General features: G+C 38.9%; 1 protein-coding gene across 1 annotated transcript in view; it reads left to right on the top strand.

The window, feature by feature from the left end:
• Positions 1-26,590, top strand: part of CAP2 (CAP, adenylate cyclase-associated protein, 2 (yeast)) — a 53,185-nt gene that overhangs the window by 9,099 nt on the left and 17,496 nt on the right. Inside the window, exons 3-6 of the mRNA XM_010072410.1 lie at positions 10,971-11,048; positions 22,120-22,263; positions 22,497-22,582; positions 24,309-24,414. Of these exons, the coding sequence (XP_010070712.1) occupies positions 10,971-11,048; positions 22,120-22,263; positions 22,497-22,582; positions 24,309-24,414 (414 nt within the window). The remainder of the gene's footprint in view (positions 1-10,970; positions 11,049-22,119; positions 22,264-22,496; positions 22,583-24,308; positions 24,415-26,590) is intronic.

The following is a 26,590-nucleotide window of genomic DNA, read 5'->3' as shown; positions in this document are numbered from 1 at the left end:
TAGTTGTGTGTTGCTGGCACAAGAAACAGGCACCTGTAAATTTAGGGTGGTGGTGGTGGCGGGAATATATAATGAGAACGTTCCATATGGCATTCCCTCAGTCAGAAACATAAGAAATCAGAAACACAGTCAAGGCTGTCAACAGTTTTTCATAACCTGTTTTCATGGGTCTTCTTTGCATATGGAGTAGTTCCTGACTCAACCCATAAGTAGCTATATTGATTTCAAAGTAGTGCAGCTGATCAGGGACATTTTTTTGGGTAAGAGTCCATATTTGGTTTGTGTGGTGGGGTTTTTGGGTGGTCTCTCCCTGTCCTTGTCTTGCCCCGTGAGGTTTTACCTTTTCTCTTTAGATTGTCTTCCCCATCCCACCGAGGGTGAGTGGGAGGAGGAGTGAGCAAGCAGCTGCATGGTGCTTATTGCTGGTTGGGCTTAAACCATGACAGGGTCTAAAACTGTTGGCCCCTAAAAGCAGGGATTATATCTGTAGAGTGGTTACCCAGTACAATGAGATCTTCTGATCTCCAAAGCAGGCCAGGAAAAAGGTATCGGAATGATTTGAGTGGAAATTATTTTCCCTATATGCAATGGGAAACCAAAGAAAACTCCATCATTTTTGCCCAAGGAAATGTTAAAAGATAACTTGCTCATATGAAAAAAAAAATTCTGATAGTGAAAGCCTCTTTAATCGACCAGATGAATTCAGAATAATATCCAGTGTTCAGACTAGATTTAAGGACCATGTTTTACCAATTAATTTAGTTAATGATTGGAGCAATTAATCAAGGCACACATTATATTTTCAGCCATTTGAAGTCTAACTCAGAACTGATCATATGCGCTAGCTCATGCTAGTTTTTCTATCCTCTAAAGATTTTTTACTGAAGCCCTTTAAGAGCAAATTTGAGTCTACCAACAGGAAACCTGTTTTTCTTGGTTGTTTTCCAGGAGAAGTAGTGTATAGACCTAGAGGCATAAGTGTCCCACAGGATGAAAACCACTGTGTCAGCTTAAGCAAAAATCATAAGGTGATAAAACTACATGGCTAAATTAGCTAGCCAAATGACAGGTAGCTTTAGTGGGTGGACCAGCAGCACCCACAGCCAGAAATACAGTGAGAGTGTCTCAGTGAGCCTGTTGCAAAGTCATGGCGTAGGGCGCTTGCCAGTGTAAAGTAGGGAGAGAATTATTGGAGAGGCTTGGAGACATGGAGTTGCCCCAGATCCAAGGTCCATGAAGAAGGCTTGCTAAGGTAATCAGACTTGTAGTTCTCGCTATGATCCACAGCAGTCCAGGATTGGGAGGGCATAGGTGGCAGCCATCTCAGGCGCTCAGCCTCGGAACAGAGAGGTCTGTGGCTCTCACAACAGTAAGTTCCAGAGAACCACTGGCAAATTAAATGATCTTCATCCATCAGGAAAACCACGGTAGAGGAGCAGAGAGACAGTATCCCTGCTTTTATCATCAGCATGAACCTCTTGTGACTGAAAATTCTCTTTACTGGCATCAGTGCTCATGGTTCTTATTTCTCTTGTGAAGAGTTTTTCAAGTTGGAGTTAGTAACATTATTTAAGCCCATTTATTTCAAACTGAGAAATACACATCCATGGATGTTCTCTTTTTTTTTTCTTTTTACATTTTTTTCTGTTTTGGGACACACATCTCCCATGCTTGATTGATGTCATTTGTTGCTACAGGCTATGAGCAAGTCTTTTATTAATTTTCAGTCTCATTCTTTCTGAAAAGCACGTGCCCGCTCTTTTCACTCATCCTGCCTCCCCATCCCTGACCTGCTTTTATTTTGCTCATCGGTGGTTGCAACAGTTTTGAGTGTACAGAAATGCTGGGCTTGGAAACTGAGAAGGCTGTTCATTGTAGTCAGCAAAAAACCAAACAATGAGCTCAGAATCTGGCTCTTCAGTCAGTTTCTAGTTAAAAGGAGTTCAGTGAATGATGAGAATTAAGCCACAAGGGAAACCAATGTGCGGTTTGAATGTTGTTTTAAATAAGCTGGGAGTGCTGTCAGGAGCGATGAGGGTAGAATGTAGCCACAAATGTGTATTGCCTCTTTTTATCCAGTATGAATTTCATGATCAATATGGCCAGATTTCCAAATACTGAAGAGTCCATTAGGATAGATTAAACAATGTCACTGTCACTGCTAACTTCTGTTAGTCTACTGACATCCATAAATTGAACTATTTATTTCCATAATTAATCTGAACTGCAAAGCAGTTTAATTTTTGCGATTTTGTTTCATAAGTTTAATTGTATGTTTTATTCCAAATCCCAGAGCTATAATAAAAAGATTGGCTTAGGATCTTGAAGTAGATCTTTGAGGCTGAAATATTTATTTCTTTTTGCTTCAATACATGTTCTGTTTTAAAAAGCACCTTAGGTCAGATCTGCTTTTCAATCACATCGCTGTGCATGTAGATAATAACTACCTTGCCTTTCAGAGAGGCTGAGGCCCCCTCCTCAAGTAAATGTGAGCTTTTGGTACTTAGTACCTCTGAAAAGGAAAGCATGGTTCAGGTGGGAAGAAACCTTAAATATCGTTATAGATGTGTCAGCTTTAAGCTTTTGACTTCTTTCCATTTTAGTACATTTTGGTCGGGGTCTGGGATTTTTTCAAGGTAATAAAAGTAGAAGTGAAGTTACGGGGAGACAGATTCTGGCACTTTTAGGCTTTGAGTTGCTTTCAGGGAGCTCAGTGGGACTACTTGCAGAATGAGGTGGGCAATGCCACCAGTTGTCCTGAAGTGTCTGAGACAGAACATTCACAAAGTCATTTCAGTATAGGAACTTGTTTATCCAAGCTAAAGACAGTGTGATTTCTTAGAAATGGATGGTTTTCCAGTCTTTATATTGGGAATTTGGTATTTGTCAGACACAGAAAGTCAAGAAATCAGCTCTTCAGTAGGGAGCCCAGTGAACACTGCCGAAAGAATATTTATGAAGTGATACCTTAACAAGTGCTGTAGCCTTTTTAATTTACAGAGAAAAGCATGTGAACTTCCTAGAACTTGTATTTGTTAAGTCAGGGACACATGAACAACATCCTAAACCTGTGAAATCGTAAGAGCTTTTCTGAAATTTCCTCAGCATGGATTTGGACCTTCACTGAGAAGGGCTTCTGAGAGAAAGGGATAGTGGGATGGCTTAGCAGCAGACTTCAGGGGTAAAACAGCCTCTCAGAGAAATAACCAGAGTGCCTGCAGCCAGTGAGACAAAGAGGTGTCCCCACAAATAATTCCTCAACACAGGCAACCAGACCCTCCAAAGAATTCTGAACTCAGATGTTCATGGGAAAAAAAAGAAAAAAAAGAAACTTGAATTTAAAAAATTGTTGATCTTGACAATAGCCAAAGTTTGGACTTCATTGATTCAGTACATTGTATGTGGCTCCTATTTATTTAAGGAACTAATGCATGCTTTCAGAGATACACAATGAAGCTCCAAGTAGTAGTAGAAACTAGAAGCTTTGGAAGTCTGTGAAACTTTAATCGACCACAGTTTCTGTTCCTTAATGAAATCCTGAAGTGGGCTGGTTTTCCTTTCCCGTCTCTCTTTGAGAAAGCTGCTTGCTTTTGTAGGCTAGTCAGGATGAAGAGCTGTCAGAGCTCTCTCAGGAAGATTGTGGCTAACTTGTGTAAATGGCTGTGCAGGTTGGGATGCTTTCTATCTGCTCTCCCTAATACTGATTTGGGATGCTTTCTATCTACTCTCCCTAATACTGATTCTAAAAACATTACAACTTTGTCATGGCATAACCTTTGACATGTGATACAAAGGATATTCCCATAATGTCATTAGTTAAATTAATCTCCCCCTGGAAAATTGTATGCTTTTCTGAGTTGTGATTCTTTTACAGTGTTAGCCTTTCACCTCAGGAGTCCTGGGGACAAACTGGAGGCAGGTCAAAACCAACTGATCACTATTTGCTGATATTCATACACTAAAACTCGTATAATATACTATCACAGTCTTTGGTTTTTAGAAGCTCCAACTCTCTGAGTGGTTTAAGTCACAGTCAAGCTTACTAAAAGGTAAAGTTAATGAACCTAGATACAGATGCTACTCTGAAACAACAAATAAGTAATTGGCTATCACTGTGCACAGTTACATGACACAGCATTTAATACACTGGCAGATATAAACAGCTAGAGAGACCAGCACTGATATAACCTTAGATTGGTACTGGACAGGCAGTAGCAATGCTGAGAAATTTTAGCAGAAGTTCCCTAATATAGATGTAGCCATGGAGGCTGAAAAACACTAAAAAAAAAAAAAAAAACCACTAACAGAGGACAGCTGATTGGTGGTAGGCAAATGTATCTGTCTGAAAATAGAAAAGAAAATATCTGGCTCCATCGAAATCAATGGCAAATCTCCCTTGACTTCAGTTTTGACTAGAATTTCAACCCTGCTTTCTGTATGGACCAGTAAGAGAAAGGTGACAGTTTCTTTCTTTCTTCCCTTCCTTCTCCTTTTCCAGTATAAAAAGTGCTCTGTTTGGAGAACTGCCACTGACTCTTCAGCATTTGTCCCAGTTGTAAAAAAATCTCTATCAGCCAATTAGCTGTACAAAATAAATACTGTCTCTTCAGCCGGCCTGGATAGTTTCTATGGCAGCCCCATACTTAATCTAAACTTCATTCTTTTTCCATCCCTTGCTTCTCCCTTCAAGCCACTTCACCACTTCACTTTGAAGAGGCTCTTAAAGCAGAATGTAAAAGAGAAACGGTTTCTCTTTTTCTGGCAGTACTGTCCCTTTTAGAGAAAGACTGGGGTCTTTGCTCATAGCAGTGAAGCTCCATCAGTACTTGTCACTTGCTGTCAGTCATTGTGTCTTTTGCTAAACCCAAAGGACCCAGAATTATTTCTGCAGAAACCACGATTAGAACTCTGGTCCACTAAATCCTGATTCTTTTCCCTCCTGTTCTCTTTACTATTTTGTTTCAGAATAAAGTCATTAAGTATATTTTAGAAATCCAAAATGTACATAATCTGTATTTTGATTTGCAAATTATCAGTGTTACTGTTTGCATGTATAAATATATGCAGATATGTATTATTCTCTAACAACAGAAGTCCAGTGCAGTGGATTCTGCTGTTTACATTATGCTTTTCAGTGCTATGACTCTGAGGATATATGTTATGACAAATTTAATATTATCAGGTCAATAGGGCAATTTTCTTGACTAAATTTCATTAGGAAATAATTTATTTCTCTTACTTCTATTTAGTTTTATTGTTTTTTTTCAAAGACCGATTTTACTCGTAACTTGAAAGCTGAATGCATGTGCCTGTTTCTTCTTGTAGTTTGACAAACTGTTGTCACATAAAAAATATTTATATTTATTAGTGCTTGGATACCAGCATGATGGGCAACTTAGACTGAATAAAACATTTGAAATTGGATAGATTCTAAAATCACATCTGCTCTGGAGAACTGAACTTTGCTAAAGCAAAGTCGTAGTTTAAGCTTCAGGTTCAGTGCATCTATGTCTACTCAGTCGGAAACAGTGCAAGTTTGGGTGGAATCCGTACTCACTGTACTTCAGACAGGTCAGAAGCATTGTCACCATCTCTTACAGAGCCTCTGGCAATTTTTCAAGCAGTGACTTCTGGGAAATATCAAAAGTTGGCATTGTATTGTGACAGAGAAGGTTAAACCAGTTGCTATTAGAAAGATGATTTCTAAATATGTATGATTCCTCCATGAGCTTCTGCAGTCTCGGCTGTAAAGAGCCTGTGCTGTTACTGCCATGGTCACTGTAGTCAGCCTCAGGTCTCAACAGGCATGGAATTGGGCTGATGTCGCATACATGTCAGATTTGGGCTCTTCCAACCACATCAATCACCTAAGTCAGCTGCCAAACACACCTGAGGTAAAGGATTAAGACGCATTATTCCACACTTTGCTGACGGGGGAACTGAGGTGGTGAAGGGAACTCCCCAGGGTCCTGGCATTCAGGTCCACAGTCTCCTCCAGCCTTGAGAACAAACTGCTAAAAGCAAAGTCGGAAATGCTTTTAGGAACTTGCTTCCTTCAAAATATTCACCTCAGCAGAGGAATCTCTCTGATAATTGCTCTGTCCATGCATAATCCCAAGAATGCCAAAAGGATTACCCAAAGTTTTTAGATGTCAATTATCTGTTGCTCCAAAATATGCCCATTTCTGTCTGCAGATTGAAGTGTGCAAGTTTGTGTTCTAGTCTACTCTGAATAAATTTACTCATGATTCCCATGCATTTTTGACACTCAGGCTTCATTACTAGCATTCATTATAACGAAAAGAGTTTCAGCTGATTTGTTCTGTGGCAATCTTCTGGCTGAGCCGCAGAAGTTGTTGAGAAAAACCCCCCACTCCCTCGTCTATTTTCACTCGTCAGTCTTCACTGGATATGGGGGTCTAATGAAGAATCATCTCCCTATAAAAAAATAGTGCTGTCTGCTTAGTTACACAGCTGCCTGCAAAATAGAAGGAGGTAGCAATGAAGTGTCACATTTCAAAGCCTACAAGAAAGAACTGGAATGGTGATAGACTGTACTAATGCATTCTTAATGAGAAGAAGCTCTTTTATTACTTTGATGGGATGCATGGAAAGAAGTACTGCATGCTTGGAAATAGTAGAACTCAGAAACACATTTTTAATGCTGATGGAGAAAGAAGGAAGTTACTGTGGCAGAAGTCTTATAAAATTCTGCTTGTAAAATGCAAAAACTCTGTTAGCACAATCCTTTGATTAAGATTTAAATTCAAAGGTGACATGTGAATGCTCTGATCCCTACACAGCTAAGTTTTTGGGCCTGGATAAATTTTGGGCATACAGCAAAACACTTGCAATCAGCATCTAGTCCACTGAACATTTCCAACATCCTATAATAAATTTAGGATAATAATAAAATGCAAAAAGCCACACCTTTAATGCACCAGAGGTAACTCAGAGTGTTACCAATGGCTTGGGTGCCCTCAATAGTAGAAGATTTCTTAAAGATAGCGTGCAGATGTTTTGAGAAAGTGGCCTTGGCCACACTCTGCAGTAGAGGAGGAGGAGTAATAAACAGAGTAATACATGTCTGGAGAAGTACATCCTGATTCCACATCCAACAATAGTTTTAACATTGGTCAGATGAGCAAGACACATGTATGAGGCACGCTCAAGCAATGTCAGTCTTTTAGGAATGTACGTCATCCAGCAGTCTGCTTCCAGCTCTGACCAAATTCCAATAGTTCAGCAGAAGGAGGTGAAAAATCAGACAAGAAACTAGTTGTTACTTTGTACTCTGAGTGGAGAAAAAAGCCCTCCTCAGCCTCCATGAGTGGCCAGTGGGAACCCAAAAGCATGGATTTAATGCAGTGTAAACAAAGTTCCAAACAGACACATTTTTCAAACCTTATTGATGCTACCAGCTCAGTGTATGTTCAAAAACTCACAAAACAATGTTAATTTTCTGTATCTAAGAGCACTTTGCTCATGTTTTATGATGTGTTTGATCAGCATTTAAAGCTATCTTAAATAATGCTGCTTCTTTGTAGGAATTTGGAAGATCCCTTCTGAACTTCACTTTTTGGATAGTTGGAAATCTTCTTTTAAATTTGAGACTGTGATTACTCATGACCCAGTTTGCAGATCTGCGATCATGTGCTGACACTACCAGTTTCTTCCTTTTCTGTTATATACATTCCATATGAGAAAGAATCATCATATTCCTCAGCCCCTGTGTTGCTAAGCAAAACCAGTGAAATTTTTAAAATGTATCTTTGTATGACAGATACTCATTGCTCTAAACATCAGAATAGTTGTTCTCTGCATCAGTTCTGATTTAAGCTCATCTTTATTTAACACAGATGACTAGTGCTTTACACAGAGTTCCAGAGGACGTCCTCTTCAATGGTACTAACACTTCTGTAGCTCTACTAAAAATATTTTGCCACATCCATTGTAGAACTGCATAAGCTCTTTTCACAAAGCCACCTTCCTGGCTTTTATACTTGCATTTTCCAGTCTTCAGCATTTCCAATTAATCAGTTCTGGTTTTACATGCAAAATTATGCATTGTTGCCAAGGCACAAGGAGGGGGAGCACTGCTAAATTTTATCCCACTCATATTACCTGTGCCAACAAAGTTTTCTTAGTATTCTCAAGTGATGAGTGAGTCCTTCTTGACAATATTAAAACCTCCTAATTTTGTGTTGGCCACAAATTTTATGAGAGCACACCTAATTCTTGCTCTTAGGACACTAATAAACACATTGATCATTCCTAAAACGAATCCCTGAGAAACACATCTAGCAACTTTCCTCTTCTCAAATATCACCACCTGTAATATACCTTTATTGTTGTCTCCATTTATCCAGCTTCTTATCCAGCATAATAGTTTTATACTAATTTGCACAATTTCCACTCAAACTGAGTTTCCTTTGAGGACCCACAATAAGCATTTTATATAATACCTAAATATTATCCTTGTCTAAGAAACTGAAGACTCTAAACAATCCCCAAATTTAATTATTTTAACCACAGGTAATCCCATTGTAATTTCTCCCATTTTTAATTTTCATATTTGTTTTTAATCACTCATTTCAAATCCGTTCTAAATGTGCATGGTGCTGAAGTAAAACTAACAGCCATTGAATCACTTGATATACTTTTTTCCCTCTCTTCTTGGGCATATTTGCTCAATCCATCATTGCATACTTCTGTCATCTGGTACTGTCTCCAAATAATATATATTTAAAGTCTTTTCTACTTGTGCTTCCGTCTGCCAGTGTCTTCAGTACTCTAGAATGAAGATAATATGGACCCAATGATTTTGTCACACTAAATTACATATATTTGACTTCCCTTTCAAATGACATAATTCCCACTGGTTTATCATTGTTCTCCTTAGCTGTTCTTTCAAAATCTTCATGTACATCAACTTCCTTGAAATTAGGGAAAAGCATTTATTCAGCAACAGGTAAGCTATACATCAAGAATAATGTAAGCATGCCCAACTTACCCTTCAGGTCCCTGCCATGGCCTCACTTTATCACTTTATTTCTTTATTGTTCCAGTAGCTTTAAAAAGTATGGCTTTGTTTTACTTTTCCTTCAAGGTACAGTTCAATGAGGCCTTTACCCATCATTCCTTTGCTTCTATATTTTATAATGCCTGAAAAAATGTTCTCCTTGATAATCAAGGCCTCTTCTCACTCTTTGGGGGTTTTGTACCTATTCTTAGTATCTTGCTTTAGCTAGTTATTCACTCAGACTCTAGTCCTTTCCTACAATTTGTCCCTCCTGCCCAGCATGCATAGATTATTTCCATTCTTAATGTAAATCCATCCTTTCCTGCATTCAAATCATTAAGATCCTCAGGCCAGTCATCTTCATTCACTGATTTTTCTGTTTTCTAAAAGTTTGCCATTCTAAAATACCAAGCCTTAGCTACAGATTTATTTTTGTCCATCTTGCAATTTACGAAGAAGCAAATCCATTCATAATCACTTCCTCCTCGAACATTAGGTTTTGGTCAGCTGTTCTGCAAGATCCTCCTCACACCAAAAAAATAAGCTTCAAATAGCACACACTTTGTTGTTTTATGAATTTCTGTACCAAAAAGTCAGTCTTCTGAAATGTCTAGGAATATCTAAACCTTGCTATTATTGATGGTATTTACATCTATGTCTGGAAAATTTAAGTCTCCTATGCTCATACAGTTTCCCTTATTATTTATTTCTTTATCTATTTATGGAGATTATTACCCTTTTCCAAATCTCAGCCTGTCAGACCACAATATCCCCTTCTCCCCAAATACTGGCCAAGTTGGGCCTCTTTTAGCATCTTCCTTGCAGTGATTTTCATCCTAACAGATTATGTATTATTCATGCCATCACATTTTAAGATGAATAAACACAATCTGGCTGTTTTATTTTCCTACAACTTGAAATTTCCTTACTTTTATGTATTTTAAGTTGCATCCACATAGGCCTGTATATACAATTTCCTTGTTTTCTTTTTAGATTGAAGAAACCCCAAGGAAAAACACCATGAACTTCCCCACCCTTTCACAAAGTTATTATAAATGTACCTATTCATATTAGATTAACTTAACAGCATTTGCTTTGGTTTGGTTTTTATTTAGCATTATATACTAGTTATGAATAGTTCTTTTCTATACCTGTAATGCTTTCTCTTAGTCACTACTCATCCACTTAACGAGGTATAGATGATACTGAAATAGCGATTAGATTCTAATCAATGTACATCATTCATAATCTACAGAAAATGTGTAGTGTTCCAAAAAACCCAAAAACACCAGAAATTTGAACAGTACGGAACACCGGGGAGGTGGAGATTTATGTCCCATCCACACTGTTAGCATGTAAACATGCTGTCAGATGCAGCTTTAACCCAAATTCTAGAGTTCTGTGGGCCAAAATTGCCCCAAAATCTTCAGCCACCATCTCTCATAGCCATTGATCTTAGGGTCTGCTCACAGAGGACAAACAAGGAATGGATTAGAGTGTAGTCCCTCAGCACATATGCCAAGCTCAACTCTTCTTAAACACCACTAGAGCCTAAGTTACAGTTCGACAGAAAGTCTGCAGGTTGCCATTCTCAGAGGTAATAAGCTGTTATCATGCACTCAAGTATAAACACCACCATTAAAATGCCTAGACATTCTCTGAAGTGTTAAAATTAAGTCCTTCTGTGACTAATCTTATAAATGGTAACCAAAAGACTGGACATCAACTCGTTTTATCTCCTGAGGAAGATGGGGAGCTTAACCTTAGATTTCAAAAAAATTCATGGCTAAGCCAGTACTATCATACATTTCTTCCAGTCAGCGTTGCTGTGATTTAGATGAGAATCAGCAAGAAAGATTTGAGCTGTCACACTTGACTTTGAGCTGCCAAGAAGAGGTATTGGAGGTTACAGGCTAAGGTTTAATTTATATTCCTCCTTTTGTTACAGGCAGAGATGGTACGTGCTGCTTTCCAAGCGCAGAGATCTTTCCTGCTGTTAGCATCTCAATGTCAAGAGCCTCAAGAGGTAAGAAAAGTGACCTAGCGTTTCAAGAGGCAGTGTATTAAAAAGGCTGTGTTCCCATATGTTTAATATCTGTCCCTGCATTTGCTTTTATTTGTTTATTTATACAGTGCACTTTATTTATACAGTGCACTTAGAGGCTTGCTTTCAGTGTTATTAGCATGGCACTGTAATCTCAGAAAGCCATGGTTCAGAGTTAAGAACCTTTTCTGTACCAATACATATGAGATCAATGAAGAAACGAAAGGAGATTTCCACTTTACAGCTGTAAGCGGGATCAGTGTGTCTCTGGAAAGCTGGAAATGCCGTGAAATAGAATGGCTTTTTGCTAGCCCCGCAAGGATGCTCTGTGACAAACTTTGAAGTCAGAGGATAAGCTATTGAGAGAAAAATCAATACTAGTCCCTAGGCTCAGTATTCTCCAAGTTAAGGTCCAAGTTAGGCCAATTCTGGAAGGCAGGCAAAGTATTTTGTCAAGAAAATGAAAAAACAATCTATATCAAGTTGATTTATATACTTATTTTTAGTGGCAACTATTTAAATCCTCCCCTCACAACAATAAAGCTCAGGGAACCTGTGGAGTTTGTGAAAGCTCATTAAAGTTTAATGAAAGGTCATTAAACTCCATATTTTCAAGTCAGAACTCTCTGCCACTGGTATAAATTATTGAAATTTTGATGTCACTATTGTTCTTAGGGTCACAAATTAAAAGTTTTTCTAATCAGTATGTTTTAATGGCAAGGGTACACAAGGGGAAAAAAGAGCAGATATTCCAGGCGCGACTATAGATTTATGGAGTTCCAAGCAACAAGGGATCAGTTGTTTTTCCAGCTGTCCCTGATCTCAGAGAGTAAAAGTGGGTCATGACTCACAGAGAACAGGCAAAATTCCCCTTGGTGCAGGCCTCCAGCAGTCATTTATATTGGCTGTGAATACAATTGCAGCTAGTGGCCCACAAAACTCATCATGCTCATAGGTAAAATATTCCCCAATGCACAGTTTCTGATGAAGTGCTGGTATTGTCCCAGCTCTGGTAAGGGTAAGAGTAAAAGCCATGGCTCAGTGTTTGGCCTCTTGTGCTGATCTGCTCTTGGTGTGATTTTCTCTGCTTTTCAAGTCAGAATGGCAGTGGCTTCTACACACCTTGACCCTTACAACTTTCTGACCTCAAGTCAGGGCTTTGAGGTTTTTTTCAACTATGAAGTCTAGAAACTCTCATTTAAAAATGGCAACAAAACAGGCAAAAAAAAAAAAAAAGTAAAAATAGATTCTCCACCAATCTAGAATGACTGTTACAGAAGCATTAAGTAAAGCAACAAATAATAAAAACCTTGTCATAAAAATCACAAGAGCTGGCTACGTGTATCCATATGTCTTAGCTGCATATTATCAGGCTTGCACAGATTTCTGCAACTTGTTCCAGTCAAGAAAGTATACTTCTATCATTTAACTGTCTTTTAGCACTGAGGAAATGCCGTGTGACATGTGTGTAGACATCATTCCAAAGTTAAAATACCAGGAATATTACAGACCAGAGTTTCTTTCTCAGTGAGAACAAACTTAGTCCAGTTACTTAAGTTTTTTTAACTTAAATACTGTTAGGTACACATTTTTTAGAGGCATCCAAACACATGTTGTTGTTCATTCTTTTTCTCTTTTTTTGCGTGTATTTTTTGCAACGATACATTCAGCTATGCTATAGATGGACCTGAAAATAATCGAAGGCTGCCTATTCTGTGCAACCTGTGCAGTATTTTCCACTGCAGAGAGTGACGGTTCCAGGCACCAGGCTTTTTATATCTCTGTCTCAATGTGGAAAAAAAATCTTATTGCGAAGCCGCATTGGTTAAGCATTTTAAAAAAGCTGGTTATCACCAGCTAACCCAGGAAAGGAGAGAAGCAGGAGGCCTTCCCTCTGCCCCCCAGGACCTTATTGATGTGATGTCATCTGGGCTCTGGTTGTATTTATAGCCTAGAGCCATGGAGTCAGTGTGGAATCCAAACAGGAAAGCTAATCATTAGTGTATCAGCATGCACAGAGTAGAGAAAAGCAAATGAAGATTACAGCATATCTATAAATGCAAGAGAAAAGAGCGTAATTCTGTCATTCAGCTGTCTAGACTGTTTGCTTTATAATGTAAAGCTGTGAATGAGCCAGCAAGTTGCGATTATGGCATAGGAGCTTTGTAGACATTCAGCGACAGCGGTGTGGAGACTGAGGGGATTTACTGAGTTCCTGTCATGTTGGGATGTCATACATGGTGCCTTTTAAAAAAAAAAAAGAGGGAGGGGAAAATGCTCTGGAAAAATAAATTAGCTCAGCTCTTACAGCTTACAAACTAATGAATAAGGAATTCAAACAAAAAGAAAGCTCCTATATGTATAATAATCCTTAGATTGCTTTGTGCTCAGCAAAGAGAGAAATGTATATCATATTTTCCCCTCTGTGAAAATGTTGAAGCCCTAGTATTCATTTAGCTCTTTAACTCCTTGTATGAGTCACTAGCAAACATTTTCAAACAGTTAAGCTTGCTGAACTTGCTTTTGCAGAATTTTCCTTCTTGTTGATAATGTTGATACTTTTTCGTTTGGAATCTGTTGCAGTGCACAACCTCTATTATCTGTACATGTGAAAATAGTAGGAGCTGAGAAGGTAATTCCAGCTGGCATACCAGTCTAGCATCAACTGCAATAAATTACTTCACAGAGAGCATGTTCTGTTACTTTTTATGGTCATGTTCTATATTTGTATGTGCAGTGGGAGAGCTCACATGACAAAAGCACTGGTTGATATTCCTGTTTGTGTATGTCCCAGCTAATGGCTGCTGGATACGGGCTCATTCAGCAAGATGGGATTCTTCAGTTCATCCACTTACTAGAAATTATTTTATGACACCAAACTTCAAACATTAAAGCAAAAAAAAAAAAAAAAAGTCTGTTATAAATTGTTTACTATATATGAGATAGTAAAGAGAAGATGGAGAAGAAAAAATAAATTAGAATATTGTTATAGTCTGTGAGAAGTTGTTTAAAAGGTATTTTGCCACCATACTTTTACATGTTTCTTGGGCAATTCAGAGGTATATTTTAACATAAACCTTCACAAAACATTATTAAATAGTTTGAATCTGAATTTTCTATTCCCTATAGTCTAAGCCAAATATAATTCTGATTGAAAAATTTATTGTATAATAATTTTAAAAGTTATTAGTGCTCCCGAGCAAGTTTATCTGTTTAAATTTTTTTTAATTTATGATCATGAATACTAATGTGAGAGATCACTGCTCAAAGTCACTGCACTGAATTCTTTGTGAAGGGTCACTTATATACTATCTTCTCTTTATGAGTTGCTTCATTTCATTTTAAGTGTCCAAACAATTTTAAGAGTTGCTTTGAGGGCATGAATCCATTGTTCCCATACTGGGAACTTGCTAATCAGAGAAGGTTTTCTGTGAATCAATATAAACATATACAGGATGAGCATAGTCATGGTAAGAAGTACTACAAACAGATTTAAATGACAGATGCAGATCAGACTATAAATGATTATGTAACTTCTCATTTAAAAAAATGCTGAGTTCATATGACTGCCAGAGCTCATGGATTTAATTACTGACATTGTGCAGACAAACATTCCGATTAAATATCTTGCTTAAATATCCATATTCTACACACAGGTGGGAGGAGAGGGGTGGAAGAAAGTGAGGGTAAAGGAGGGTTTTCCCTTTTTTTCCTAGGAAAGGGAAAAAAAAACCCCTTAAACCCAAAAAACTGTATTTGAAGTTAGACTTAAAGCCATGAGAACAAATCTTGAGGTTTTTATTTTTTTATAGTCAAGCAAAAAATCTATTGTAGGAAGAGAATAGTGGCAATTTCTTTGAATAAAGGACTCATTCTCTGAATTTTTATGTACAAATCAAAGGTGGAGATTCACAGTTCCCTACTCCCTGTCAGTGCAGGATTGCTCTTTTTTTTCTCTCCTCTATTTTTAAAGAACTTGAATAACAGGACTCCTGGGAGTTCTTATGCTGCATCCTATCAGGATTTGTTTTCTAATTAACTTGACTTGCTTATGTCATGCCATTTCCCACTACTTTTCCTTATATTTACTGGGATGCCCCTTACTGTTTTCCAAAACTATGAAGCACAGGATACTCCTCACCTCGTTAATTTGTTACTTACTTATGCAAAAGAGTTCAAGCCACATTTTGCTGCCATTCTACTCGGTTGACTGCTGCAAACCTGCACCTCTCTATCTAGAAATAGCTTAAGGAAGAATTTGGTTCAGTCCTTTTAAGGTCCTCAGGTCTCAAACCTGAGGTGCCAAGAGTGACATGGACAGAGCCTGAGAGTCCTGAGCTCTAAAGGGAACCCCATCCCCCCTCCTGTTCTCTGAAATCTTGGCAAGCTGTTGACGTATTTCTGTTATCAGCAAGTCTGCAACTGCATGCGACATGTGGTCACAGGGGCAGTGATGGACTAACTGACAGTTCTCAGTGTTTAGCCTGCTGCCTTACAGTGTTCACAGGCTCAGTTTTGGATTTTCAGGTCCACTTTAATCCTTGATCGTTGCTTCATTCTAAACATATTGCCAGTTTCCAGATAGCCTCCTGACACCTGTTACCTCGTAATTTTGTCTCAAAGGTGCTCGACTGCATTAAACCAGCCTCAAGCTCGTATTTTCTGCACATGTAGTTAACTTGTGTAGGTATCGTTGTACCATTTCTCTTTCCTCACTTGTGTTTGCCAAAACTCCCAGGCCAGTAGCCCTTGCAATGAAAAGATGGATGCATTTGAGATTCAGTTCTGCCCCGGGGGCAGTGCACTCAGCCCAGAGACACCTAGGGATCCAGGAATGCAGAAGGGCCACGATCACTGCTACATCTCCCAGCCTGTACGGAAGAGAAGTAGAGCCAGCGATGCACATTACCACACACCTTTAGACTGGCTCACATCAACACCTCCAGGCACAGACTCTCCAGCAGTTCCATTCTCTGCAAGAACCAGCTCCAGTAAGCAAAGGCTCCTTGCACTTGCTTACTCCAGTGTGTCTATACTTGGAGTAAGAACAGCGTAAGGAAGACATTAGCAAAGATGATGCTCTGTACCTTGTCTAGCTCCTTATCTGATATACCTGCTAAGAAGTTCTGGGGATCCTACACACTTCTTGTTGGAATTCTGCTGGGTCCTAAAATAATGTCCTAAAGTCACCAGGCTAGTTTTCAATCCCTGCAGCAAAGTTCACAATCAGACTGCGCTATTTGAGATCCCACTGAGCTGTGCTGATGGGACGCTCCCTTCCCCATTAAGTATCATGTTCTTTATTTTTGCTGAACACAAATCCAAACCAGTACACTCCTTTCTCTGTGCTACCTAGTTGTTTCCCAGGATTTCCGAACACTGCATGATCTTCTAAAAGGGAACACACTGGGGATACAGCTGTCTGAAAAGCAGGGCGTTCTGGTTCATGAGTTATTTAATCTTTTTCTAATTTTACTTTTGTCTAAATCAGACCACAACCAATGATTTTTGAACTCCGAAAGTTATGGCCAAAAGCACTGGGTGTGATTCCACACTGCTGTAAACTGGTGTATGCAGTTTGTATCAGGCCCTGGATTTCTCCACTGGTTAGAATCTATTTGTCTTTCACGTTCCTCTCTCTTTGCCCTCCCTCAGAGTTTACATTTCAAAATAAACCCACAAATGACTAAACTACTAATAGGTCACATGGGGTTATGGTTTGGCCTTCCATTCTTTTTTTCCCACAAAGCACAAAATTGCTACAGCTAATATTGGCTGTTAGATTGAGAATTTATGTGCTATCTAAGAGGAATAAAAGCCAAATACCAGTTAAGTCACTTTGGAAGCACACAAATGTGTCTAAGCTTCTGTGCTGATGAAGCTGACCAGACATTTCTGCAGATTTGTCTCACTGTGTCACAGTCCTGCTGTTGCACAACAGTGAGTTCAAGAGGCAAAACCTGTACTATTGACAAACAAATCAAACACTTGTTACCTGACTATGTTGAAGATTTACAGTCCTAGAAAACCAGAACAAAAAAATAAATTCTATATACTTAAAGAAATAGGTTATTCCTCAGCCTAATCTGAACACTGATTCCATTCAGGCTGTTGATGCACAGCTTCAACAAAAAAGACAGGCCTTTCTTAAACCACATGTATACAAAAAAAGGACTAACTTAAATTTTAAAATCTTCTTTACAGATTTCCTTTTACATAATACAAAATATGGGAAAGTACAGATAATCCAAAACTATTTTAGTTCTAAAATCGTAGCCACCCATAGCAGAAATGCATGCACTGGTGATCACTGAAGCCACCAATATCTTGTTCCTATAGACACAGGATGGGATGCTGCTCGTCAGCTTTAACTGTCAACGTAGACGTGTTGTGTAAGGTGTCTTTCTAGACTCTCTTTACAGGAAATGGCAGCAACTCTAGAGTGCAGTCTTCACATCTGTTAATGTCTTCTAATATATACTCTTCTAACATCTACTAATAGGTGGAAAGAATTCCTCAGGGACATCTCTTTCTTCATGTACAATAGAGGGAATCAAGTCTCAGCTGAAAGCAGATGCTCACCTTTTAAATTGTTAGAACTGAGTGTGGCGGATGCTATCCATGACATCTTTCATCCCTTGAAAGGATGAAATATGGGATGAGACTGTACTAGGCTGTTGCAGAGATAATGGCTGTGTCTGCATTAGTGTTTTAGTTCGCAGTGTGACTATATTTTTCCTTCAAATCAGCCCCGTTTACTGTGCCGTGATTCATACTGTAGGGCAGTCGTAGGCTGTACAAAATGGGGTATCTTTCTGGTGAAATTAAATGGAAGATACACTCCCAGACAGCACCTAAACCACAATTTACAACTAGTCCAAAACAGCCCGCTCAAAACACGTATAGAGTGAATGTCAGGTCCTCAGCACCAACTGTTTTGCTCTACAGAACCATTCCTATTCAGCTGCGCTACTTGCCAACATACACAAAGACAGCTGATTCAAATCAACTCCGTGTTTCAAACTTGCCTGTGAAAAATACAATGGAAGTATGATGGAGATTTTGAACTGACAGAAGAAAATAACAGAACTGTAGACCATGGAATAAAGGCTGTAGTCAAGCTGTTCTGGCTGCAGCTGAATAAAATGAAGGGGCTGCTGATCTCAAATGCTCTCAGCTTTCTTTTACTGCTCCTTCGCCAAGGGTTGCCACCCCCTCAGTTAGCATAACTTAAAAGGGTATTTGTTCCCTCGCCATGTTTTTTTCATGATAGGTCAGGTTGATTTTAAACACTGTAATAGTGAGGTCTGAACTGTGTTGCCACACATCAACATAAAAATTCTTCAGTAAACAATCTCACCCCTCAAAACCATGTAAGATTAGCTTAAAGATACATAAGATCTTTTAAAACTGTATTTTTGTTTACCTGCTGGGTTTTGTGCCTTTGTGATTCATGCTGGCAGGTTTCTGGACAACAATGGTCCTGAGAAAATACCAGTTTTCTCAAATGAAAGCTGAGATTTCCAAGTAATCACTGGCTCAAGCAGCCAAAGTTTAAGCAAGCTGTTCAGTTTAGTGTGACTTCACAGACAAATCACAAAAATCACAAACCCCCAAAGTCTGGCCATTCTACTGAATTAAATCCATTTGCCCTAGTCCTGTTAAACCTGTCATATGGGGAACTTCTCATGTGAATATTACAAAAATGTGAAAGAGAAGAAAGAGAGTTTAGTGCAGTCTGGAGGAATACTGGTGTGCCTGGCCATTTTATGAGACTGGGCTGAGACTGTTAAGTCTCTAAAGCCAAAGCCGAAGGCAGTTCTTGCTGCATGCTGTAACTTTTTTGGAGTGTTGTGGCTAATCACTGCATTAGTCTTACTACTCTTGAGTTTCTAATAAGAATTATAAGACATGGATCAAAGCTGGCTGGTTGTTTAGGTGTTACTATTTTAAAAGACCATCTGGTTTTAATAATTTTTTTTAAAAGGACGAAAGCATACTGGGAATTACTTTCAATGTTTCTAAGTTGTGCCACTGCTGCATTTTTAAACATTTCAGCAAAACTGATATTATAATAGGAATGGTGTTTGTATCAAAGACTCTTAAATTTCTGTTAAACAACTGTGCAGTGTCTTAAATGACAAGAAATTTTATCTAACACATGCCAAAAGCATGCTGAAGATTTTTCCAACAGCTCTGATTCATCTCCTTGAATTCATTTTTTCTTAGAGATACAGTATAGGCAATCATTTTATTAACAACCAGCTGTTTTAATATTCATTGCAATAAAGAGATTATTCTTCTAGAACCCTCAGCACAACTGGTTCAGCATCGGAGAGCCAAACAAGACTGATTACTGCCAGAATTGATGAGCCTTTCTATACCCATATGCCATATACACTATAATTCATCTGCAGTTTAATCACTAACTAAACATTTGTAACTGACTACGGGGAGACAGGACTCAAACTTGCAGGCTGGTATTCCTTTGTGTTCAACCCTTATGCAGAAGCTTGGGTCACAAGAAGCTTGCAGAAACAGATATACAACATTCTGTGCAGCCAGCCAGCAGCCATTGCAGAGCAGGACAAGTGCAAAGCGAAGGGAAGGCAGGCTGTCCTGTTCTCCCAGGACATCTTACATGGGACAGAGCTGAGCAAAGCCTCAAGCTCTTTGTGGCTCTTTCTGGTATCACTACAGTGCCAAGTGAATGATTACTTCGAGCTAGTTTCCTCAGCAATATATATTCCACCTTTAAAACTCCCACAGGGCACTTTTTCTGTGAAATTACATAATCCACTGCATTTTTATAAACAGTTGGTTCACTGTACAGGCTAAATCCTGTGTTCTGAGGGACAGAAATTCTGTCTGTACCATTGGTAGAAAATGCTCACAAAAGCAGTTGTGAGTTTTTCTAGTAGGAGGAGGCATGGATCTTACGGTACCATTCAGGAAAATGTTTGGCCCTAATTTTGCCTTCTTATCTGTAGATATCAAAGCATTCTACAAAATAAAACAGCTATATTAGCATCATTTCATATATAAGAAGTTGAAGCACAGAAAGGTAACACAGCTTTTCTGAAACCTGATGATAATTTGGTGGGAGAGCTGCAAAGAGAACCCCCATTGGTGGCCTCCCACTTGTGTGCCCTATCCACAGAAACGTGCTGCCTCCCAGTGCTTTCTAGATATACCAGGCATCTGTGGAGCTGTATTTTTAGCCCTGATACTCTCTTGGGCTGGAACTGGGCCATGAAGATTCACAGTCAGCTAAGGACTGTAAATATCCCTTAGACTTTATGGGAGGAAAACTGGCATAATATCAAAGCAGAACAAGCACTTTCTTAAATTCCAGTTTTATTAACTACTGTCATACTTGAGAGAGTTCCCTGCAAAATAAGAAAGAACCAACAGCTGCAGCATGTTGTAAACAAGCAAAAATTAGAAAGAATTCCTGCAGGCTTTATCATGTTATGGCAACAAAATCAGTTTTTAAGAACTACAAATCATGGAGGTTTCAGGGCTTTTTCAGACTTAATGACTTACGCTGGTCATTAAGCCATCAACAAGAAATGTTTTCATCTCCCAGTAATACTATAAATATTTGTTTTCTCCCAACCCAATTTTTTGTAGGAGAAGACCAAATATCCCCATGCATTTCAGATGCACAGGCCTTTCTCAGAATTATATTACCACTAAAATTAAGGCTATTAAGCCTATTAAGGCTCCAGAAAGGACCAAAATTCTTTTAAAAATGCAGAACCTCTTTTTGTCACCTTTTTTTGAGTGTCTTTTGACCTACACTGATCCACAGCAGACATGCTTGTTTTAAGGTGACATAAAATTCTGTAAAGCTGAGGTCTTGTGGAAGGGTGAAAAGAAATATCTTACAAATGACAGAGATCAAGCAGGACACATGCACACATCATCTTGTGTGTGTCATGACGACATTAGTCCTCAAGAATAGGAGGATTAGTTGTCTCCAGCAAGCACTTAATTCCATTAAACAAGTAGTACTGAGAGAAGGTGAGGAAAAACACAGAGTTCTGCTGCATTCTGAGTGACTTCCGAGTGAAGTGCCAGGGAAAATCAGAATGGTGCGCTCACTTTGGTGGGACATATTATGGGTTCTTGCAATAAAGAGCTGGACTAGTTTTATAGAAGCATTTTATTGGGTTGCAAGGTACAGCAGTTGTTTTGCTTGTAAACTAATGATTCCTTGTCCCTCAATGTGCCATTTCTGAGTGGAAGACGTTTTCCCAGTAAGTTGGTGCTTTAAATTAGTTTTTCGGAGGCTCTGGGCCAGTGTGATTAGCATTCCGTTTGCACAGGAAAGAGCTTGGATAGCTTCTACATTCAATCTGCTTTTCTCTTTGCTCCAGACACTACTCCTTCCGCTCAACAGTCATTCCCCTGGATACCATTCATTTCCAATTAACACAGGACAATTTCCCCAAACCATGGCTTGCAGGCAGTATGTTTTCCATGAAATCCTCCCACATTACTTCCAGCCAAAGGAAATTAAAACATTCAAACTTACCAATAGGGGAAGCTAAAATAGATATTGCCTTCAGTATTACTTTCTCAGTCTTGTTGCCAGATGATAAGAGGCCACTAACCTAACAAGTAGTTTGTGTTTCTTATAGAAAGAACAACTTGCTTAATAACTTGAAGAACTTAAGCCAGTGTAAAGACTCTCAAAAAGTTCCAGCGATATCACATGAAAAATACAAGCGTTCCGCTAACTCTGAGCTATGGGGTCTCTATAGGTCTTAACCTGGGCAGCATGTGAAAATGCTGACAGTGCTGAGAACAATTTTTGCTGCAACACATTATTAATACTTAATGACTGTGCATTTTGCTGCTGCAATCAGAGGAGAGTAATTAAACTGTGAGTTTAGTGTAGAGAATACCCTGACCCTTCTTTCCAACTGTTCAATCAATGGGCAGGGAAGACAATGTGAAACCACAGGGTGTTTTTGGACCTCCCATTGTAACAGCAGTGTTGTCTTCTTTTTTTCTCTTTTTTTTTTTTTTTTTTTCTTCTCCTCAGAATGAGGTGGCAATGCTTCTCAAACCAATATCAGAGAAGATTCAGGAAATCCAGAACTTCAGAGAAAGGAATAGAGGAAGTAAAATGTTCAACCACCTCTCAGCCATCAGTGAAAGCATACCTGCCCTTGGGTGGATAGCAGTGGTGAGTGACACACAGGATGGTTGGGAGGGCTGGAAATGTGCTTCTGGATGGCGTGGCCCAGAACAGTTACAAATCTTGCAGAACTCTGCAGACTCATCTGCATAGTTCTTCAGTCTGCTACACGCAAGAAGGTGTTTTGTAATACACCGAATACATCAGGGAAGGTGTCTGACTAATGTTGTACTTCCTTTCTCCTTCTGTTGTTTCCTGCAACCATGGGTTGATGGTCCTAGTCTCCTAAACCAGGCCCTTATGTCAAGGAGATGAATGATGCTGCTACCTTTTATACTAACAGGGTATTAAAGGACTACAAGCACAGGTATGTTGCCAAGCCCCAGTATCTACCAGCCAGAGAACAGAGCCATACCAGTAGGGTTCACAATGCCATCACAGAAAGCATTTTGTAAACTAAAAAGCATTTGATAAAATCTGCGTGCAGTAGTGTGTTTTCCCCTCCTCATCTTTGACCTGCAGCATGTTGCAGTGAGAATGGCAGCAGCACTAGCAGTGCTGGTTTTCACTCTGCAAATTAGAGGATTATATTTAATTTTCTGGCATTCCAGCATCATAAGCTTATATGCAAATGCATATTTACATATCAACATGTGTCTAGCTAGCTGCTACGTGTCCTTGTCTCATTTGTGCACTCATACTGTTGCTGTTCCTGCTCTTCGCTTGAAAATGTGCATTTAGGTGGTAGATGTATACAACTGAGCATCTAATTCCATAGCTCCCAATTTGATTTTTTTCTGTACTGCTGCATTGTTGTTAAAGAGCACAAGGAATTCACAAAAAAGTTCCATAAATTATATCTGTGAGCTGACAGAGAAAGAGAAAAAATACAGGTTCTTGCTGTGCCCTCTGACAAAAGTCCTGAATAAATCCTGCTGATTTGGTACTTTTGGAGGCCAGATTTTGGCTCTTGATTTTTATATCCCAGTGAAGAACAGTATTTGCTATTAAGTTTTTCGTCTTTAGTGAGGAGAACTTTATATATATATGTAACTCTTTTCTATAGATTTCCCGTTATTGTATAGGTATAAACACATATTATATACTACATATAATATTGTATATGATATATATTATTAATTATTCCTGAGGCCTTAGTTTACCTGCTGAAAGTACTACCACTGGGGTAACTGAAGATTTTTAGCTTTAGTGCTTATTCTGGAGAAGAAAATGTCTCGCATAACAGTATAAACAGGGTACGTTACTTAGGTATTTAGTTCTTCCCCTAATAAGGAATTCTCTTCCTGTTTTTCACTGAATCAGATCACAATGTAGTGGAAGGCTCTCCCTTGACTCCAGGAGGCTTTGGATTAAACCTGTTGATCCAAATCCTCAGTGGTATTAAGCGAGAAACTCCAAAGGAAATAAATAGGAGGTAGACACCCAAATCCTTGTAAACATCCAGTCCATAGCCATCACTATTCAGTAATAATTCTTCATAACTAAGGACTCAATCTTAGAAGCAGTTTCTCTCTTTCTACATATTTCTTGTTTTCACTGACTATCCCATTGGAAGACTAAGCCTTGCAAATAATGATTCCAGAGCCAATGTGTGACTTGTACTTTAAAAATTCTTGATGTATAAATATTTTAGTCCGATGACTATAGTATGATTCAGTATTACCCTGTCTACATTTGAACTTGGAAGCTAGTATATCTTACAGAACCCACGGATATTTAATTTTCTAAAATTCAGCACCCTGAAACTGAGTCCGTGTAGCTGCTACACAGCTCCATATACCTTTAGGGCTTCTTCCGTTGACTTTGAGCCTGAACAGAATGATGACACACCCTTCCAGCAGGAAGCACTCTGTGCTGGAGGCATCCTTTGCCCTTGTTTGTCCGCTGGAAGGATCTAAAAGCTTTCCAGAGTAGTAGACCTCAGTATTTTCAGCACTGGGCTGGCTGGCTGCTATCTGATTTGTCCACAGCTTTAAGGCATACATTGGGTTTTACCTGCTTTAAGCAAGAGTAGCAGTGCTTTACATTTTTAAGTATATTCACACATATAAATATTGTCTCTGTTTTTACAGCGACACACGCCATGTTGATTGGGTGAAGTCATACCTGAACATCTGGTCTGAGCTTCAAGCTTATATCAAAGAGCATCATACCACAGGGCTCACCTGGAGTAAAACTGTAAGTAATCTTTCCTTCTTCATGAAGAACCATAAAATGCCAGTAACTGATTTGACTTTTAATGCAGGTCATTAGCTCACGAAAAATAAATATCTAGGCCAGGAACAGAAATCATGGTCCATGGACTTCCCAGCCAAGCCAGTAAAAGTTTGAAAGACAGGTGGAGAAGATGTGTCAATGTGTCAGGCCACTGTGCTACAGGTTTGGAGGAAGAGAGAAGAATTACTTGGGATGATTATAGCCATAACCCACAGCTGCAGGTGGTGGGGAGAGGCAGACACAATTCTCCAGGCCTGCTACAGTAGAAGGTAGGAACAAAAACAAACCCCCAAAATTTGAAGGATGTATCAGACTAAAGGAAAACTGGGGGAACATGACAGGGGAAGAAGAATGGTGGAATGAATATGAACAAAGAGAGATATTTAATAGCAGGAAAAAGAAACACAAGGGATACATGCCAGTTTATTACTTCATAGATAGCTATCTTTATAAAACTGTTATACAAACAGAAATAATTTCTTAAATACATATATAGAGAGTAAACATAACTGTATGCCTAACTATGCTCTTTCTATGTATTTATGTGAACATCTGTGTGTTACATCTGAGATGCAGAGAAAGATGATGGCAATGAATGTTCTCTAAGAGAGGTATAAATACGAAGAATTAATTTTCTGTTGGGTATAAATGTAAGAGTTTATGTCCACTATCTACATTGATGCAATGTTCTATATTATTCTAATAATATGCTCATGTTTATTATCAGGTTAGGAGAATTGCTGAAGTATATTAAAAATATCATCAACCACCTCTTCGCTGTTACCATCTCATAAACTTACCAGTGCACTCATCTAATTACACATGCAGTCTTTCACATCAAGTTTATAATTTCTTCTGTATAGGCAAATAATTTTTTTTTAAAACTGACTGACTATTCAGGGGACTGATGTGGACCACCAGATAATTTAATTCCCACACCAAACAACTGTAAGAACTCGGGAACACAGGGAAGTGAAGGAGATCTTTCGGAGGATAGAATGTAACATTGAATGAGGGCTGGAGCACCTCTCCTATGACAAAAAGCTGAAGACAGTTGGGGTTGTTCAGCCAGGAGAAGAGAAGGCTTCAGGGAGACCTTATTGCAGCCTTTCAATATTTAAAGGGGGCTTGTAAGAAAGACGGGGAAAGACTTTACCAGGACCTGTAGTGACAGGACAAGGGGCAACAGTTGAAAGAGGGTAGCTGAAAGGAGGTAAGCTGAAAGAGGGTAAGCCAAAGGAGGGTAGATTTAGATTGAATATAAGGAAGAAATTTTTTATGATGAGGGTGGTGAGGCACTGGCACAGGCTGCCCAGAGAAGCTGTGGATGCCCCATCCCTGGAAGTGTTCAAGGCCAGGCTGGATGGGCCTTTGAGCAACCTCATCTAGTGAAAGGTGCTCCTGCTTATGGCAGGGGGTTTGGACTGTGGGATCTTTAAAGGTTCCTTCCAACTGAAACCATTCTTTGATTCTATGGTACCTGGAAAAGTTACTGTATCTGCCCCTGTATGGAAGTGATAACTGTGTAAGAGAATGTATGTTATTTGTGCTCAGCAACAGACTGTGCAACTTCCTCTTCACATCCTTCATTAGACATTGTACAAGGCCTTACAGTACTCGTGTGTTTAAGTGGAAATTCAAACACAGGAGAGACCGTGATCTGTGTGTACTTCTTAGTTTGAAGCAATGCAAAAATGTTTAAACATGATAAATTAGAAGACTGGAATTATCTGCTGCTTTGTAGGTTTCTATAGTAAAAATTTAAAATATTAATCATGGTTCTTTTCCATAATTTAGTACAAAATTTCACACTTGCTACATCCTACGCTATTATAATCAGGGAATGTGAGAAGAGCTAATGATTTTAAAATTATTATTAGATAAGGAGAAGAAATTGTAGTACCCCATTACCAGAATTAGCCTGAGAATCTGCGACAAATTGAGTTTTGTTAATACAGAGAAAGAATCATCTTCACCTTTAATGGAACTTTACAAGTATGGCAATAGTGTTATAAAATAAAGATTTGTTATAGCCATTTGATCAAACAGGAGGAATTCTCAGTGCTGTTGAGTACTCACAATCTTTTTCAGAAGCCCAGCTGTTGCAGATTATATTTGACTGGTCTTAAAACCAGTG

The sequence above is a fragment of the Pterocles gutturalis genome, unplaced genomic scaffold (genome assembly GCF_000699245.1).
Source record: "Pterocles gutturalis isolate BGI_N339 unplaced genomic scaffold, ASM69924v1 scaffold8277, whole genome shotgun sequence".
NCBI classification, from domain to species: Eukaryota; Metazoa; Chordata; class Aves; order Pterocliformes; family Pteroclidae; genus Pterocles; species Pterocles gutturalis.
Note: the sequence above shows the minus strand (reverse complement) of the source record. Positions and strands in the feature narration are given on the sequence as shown.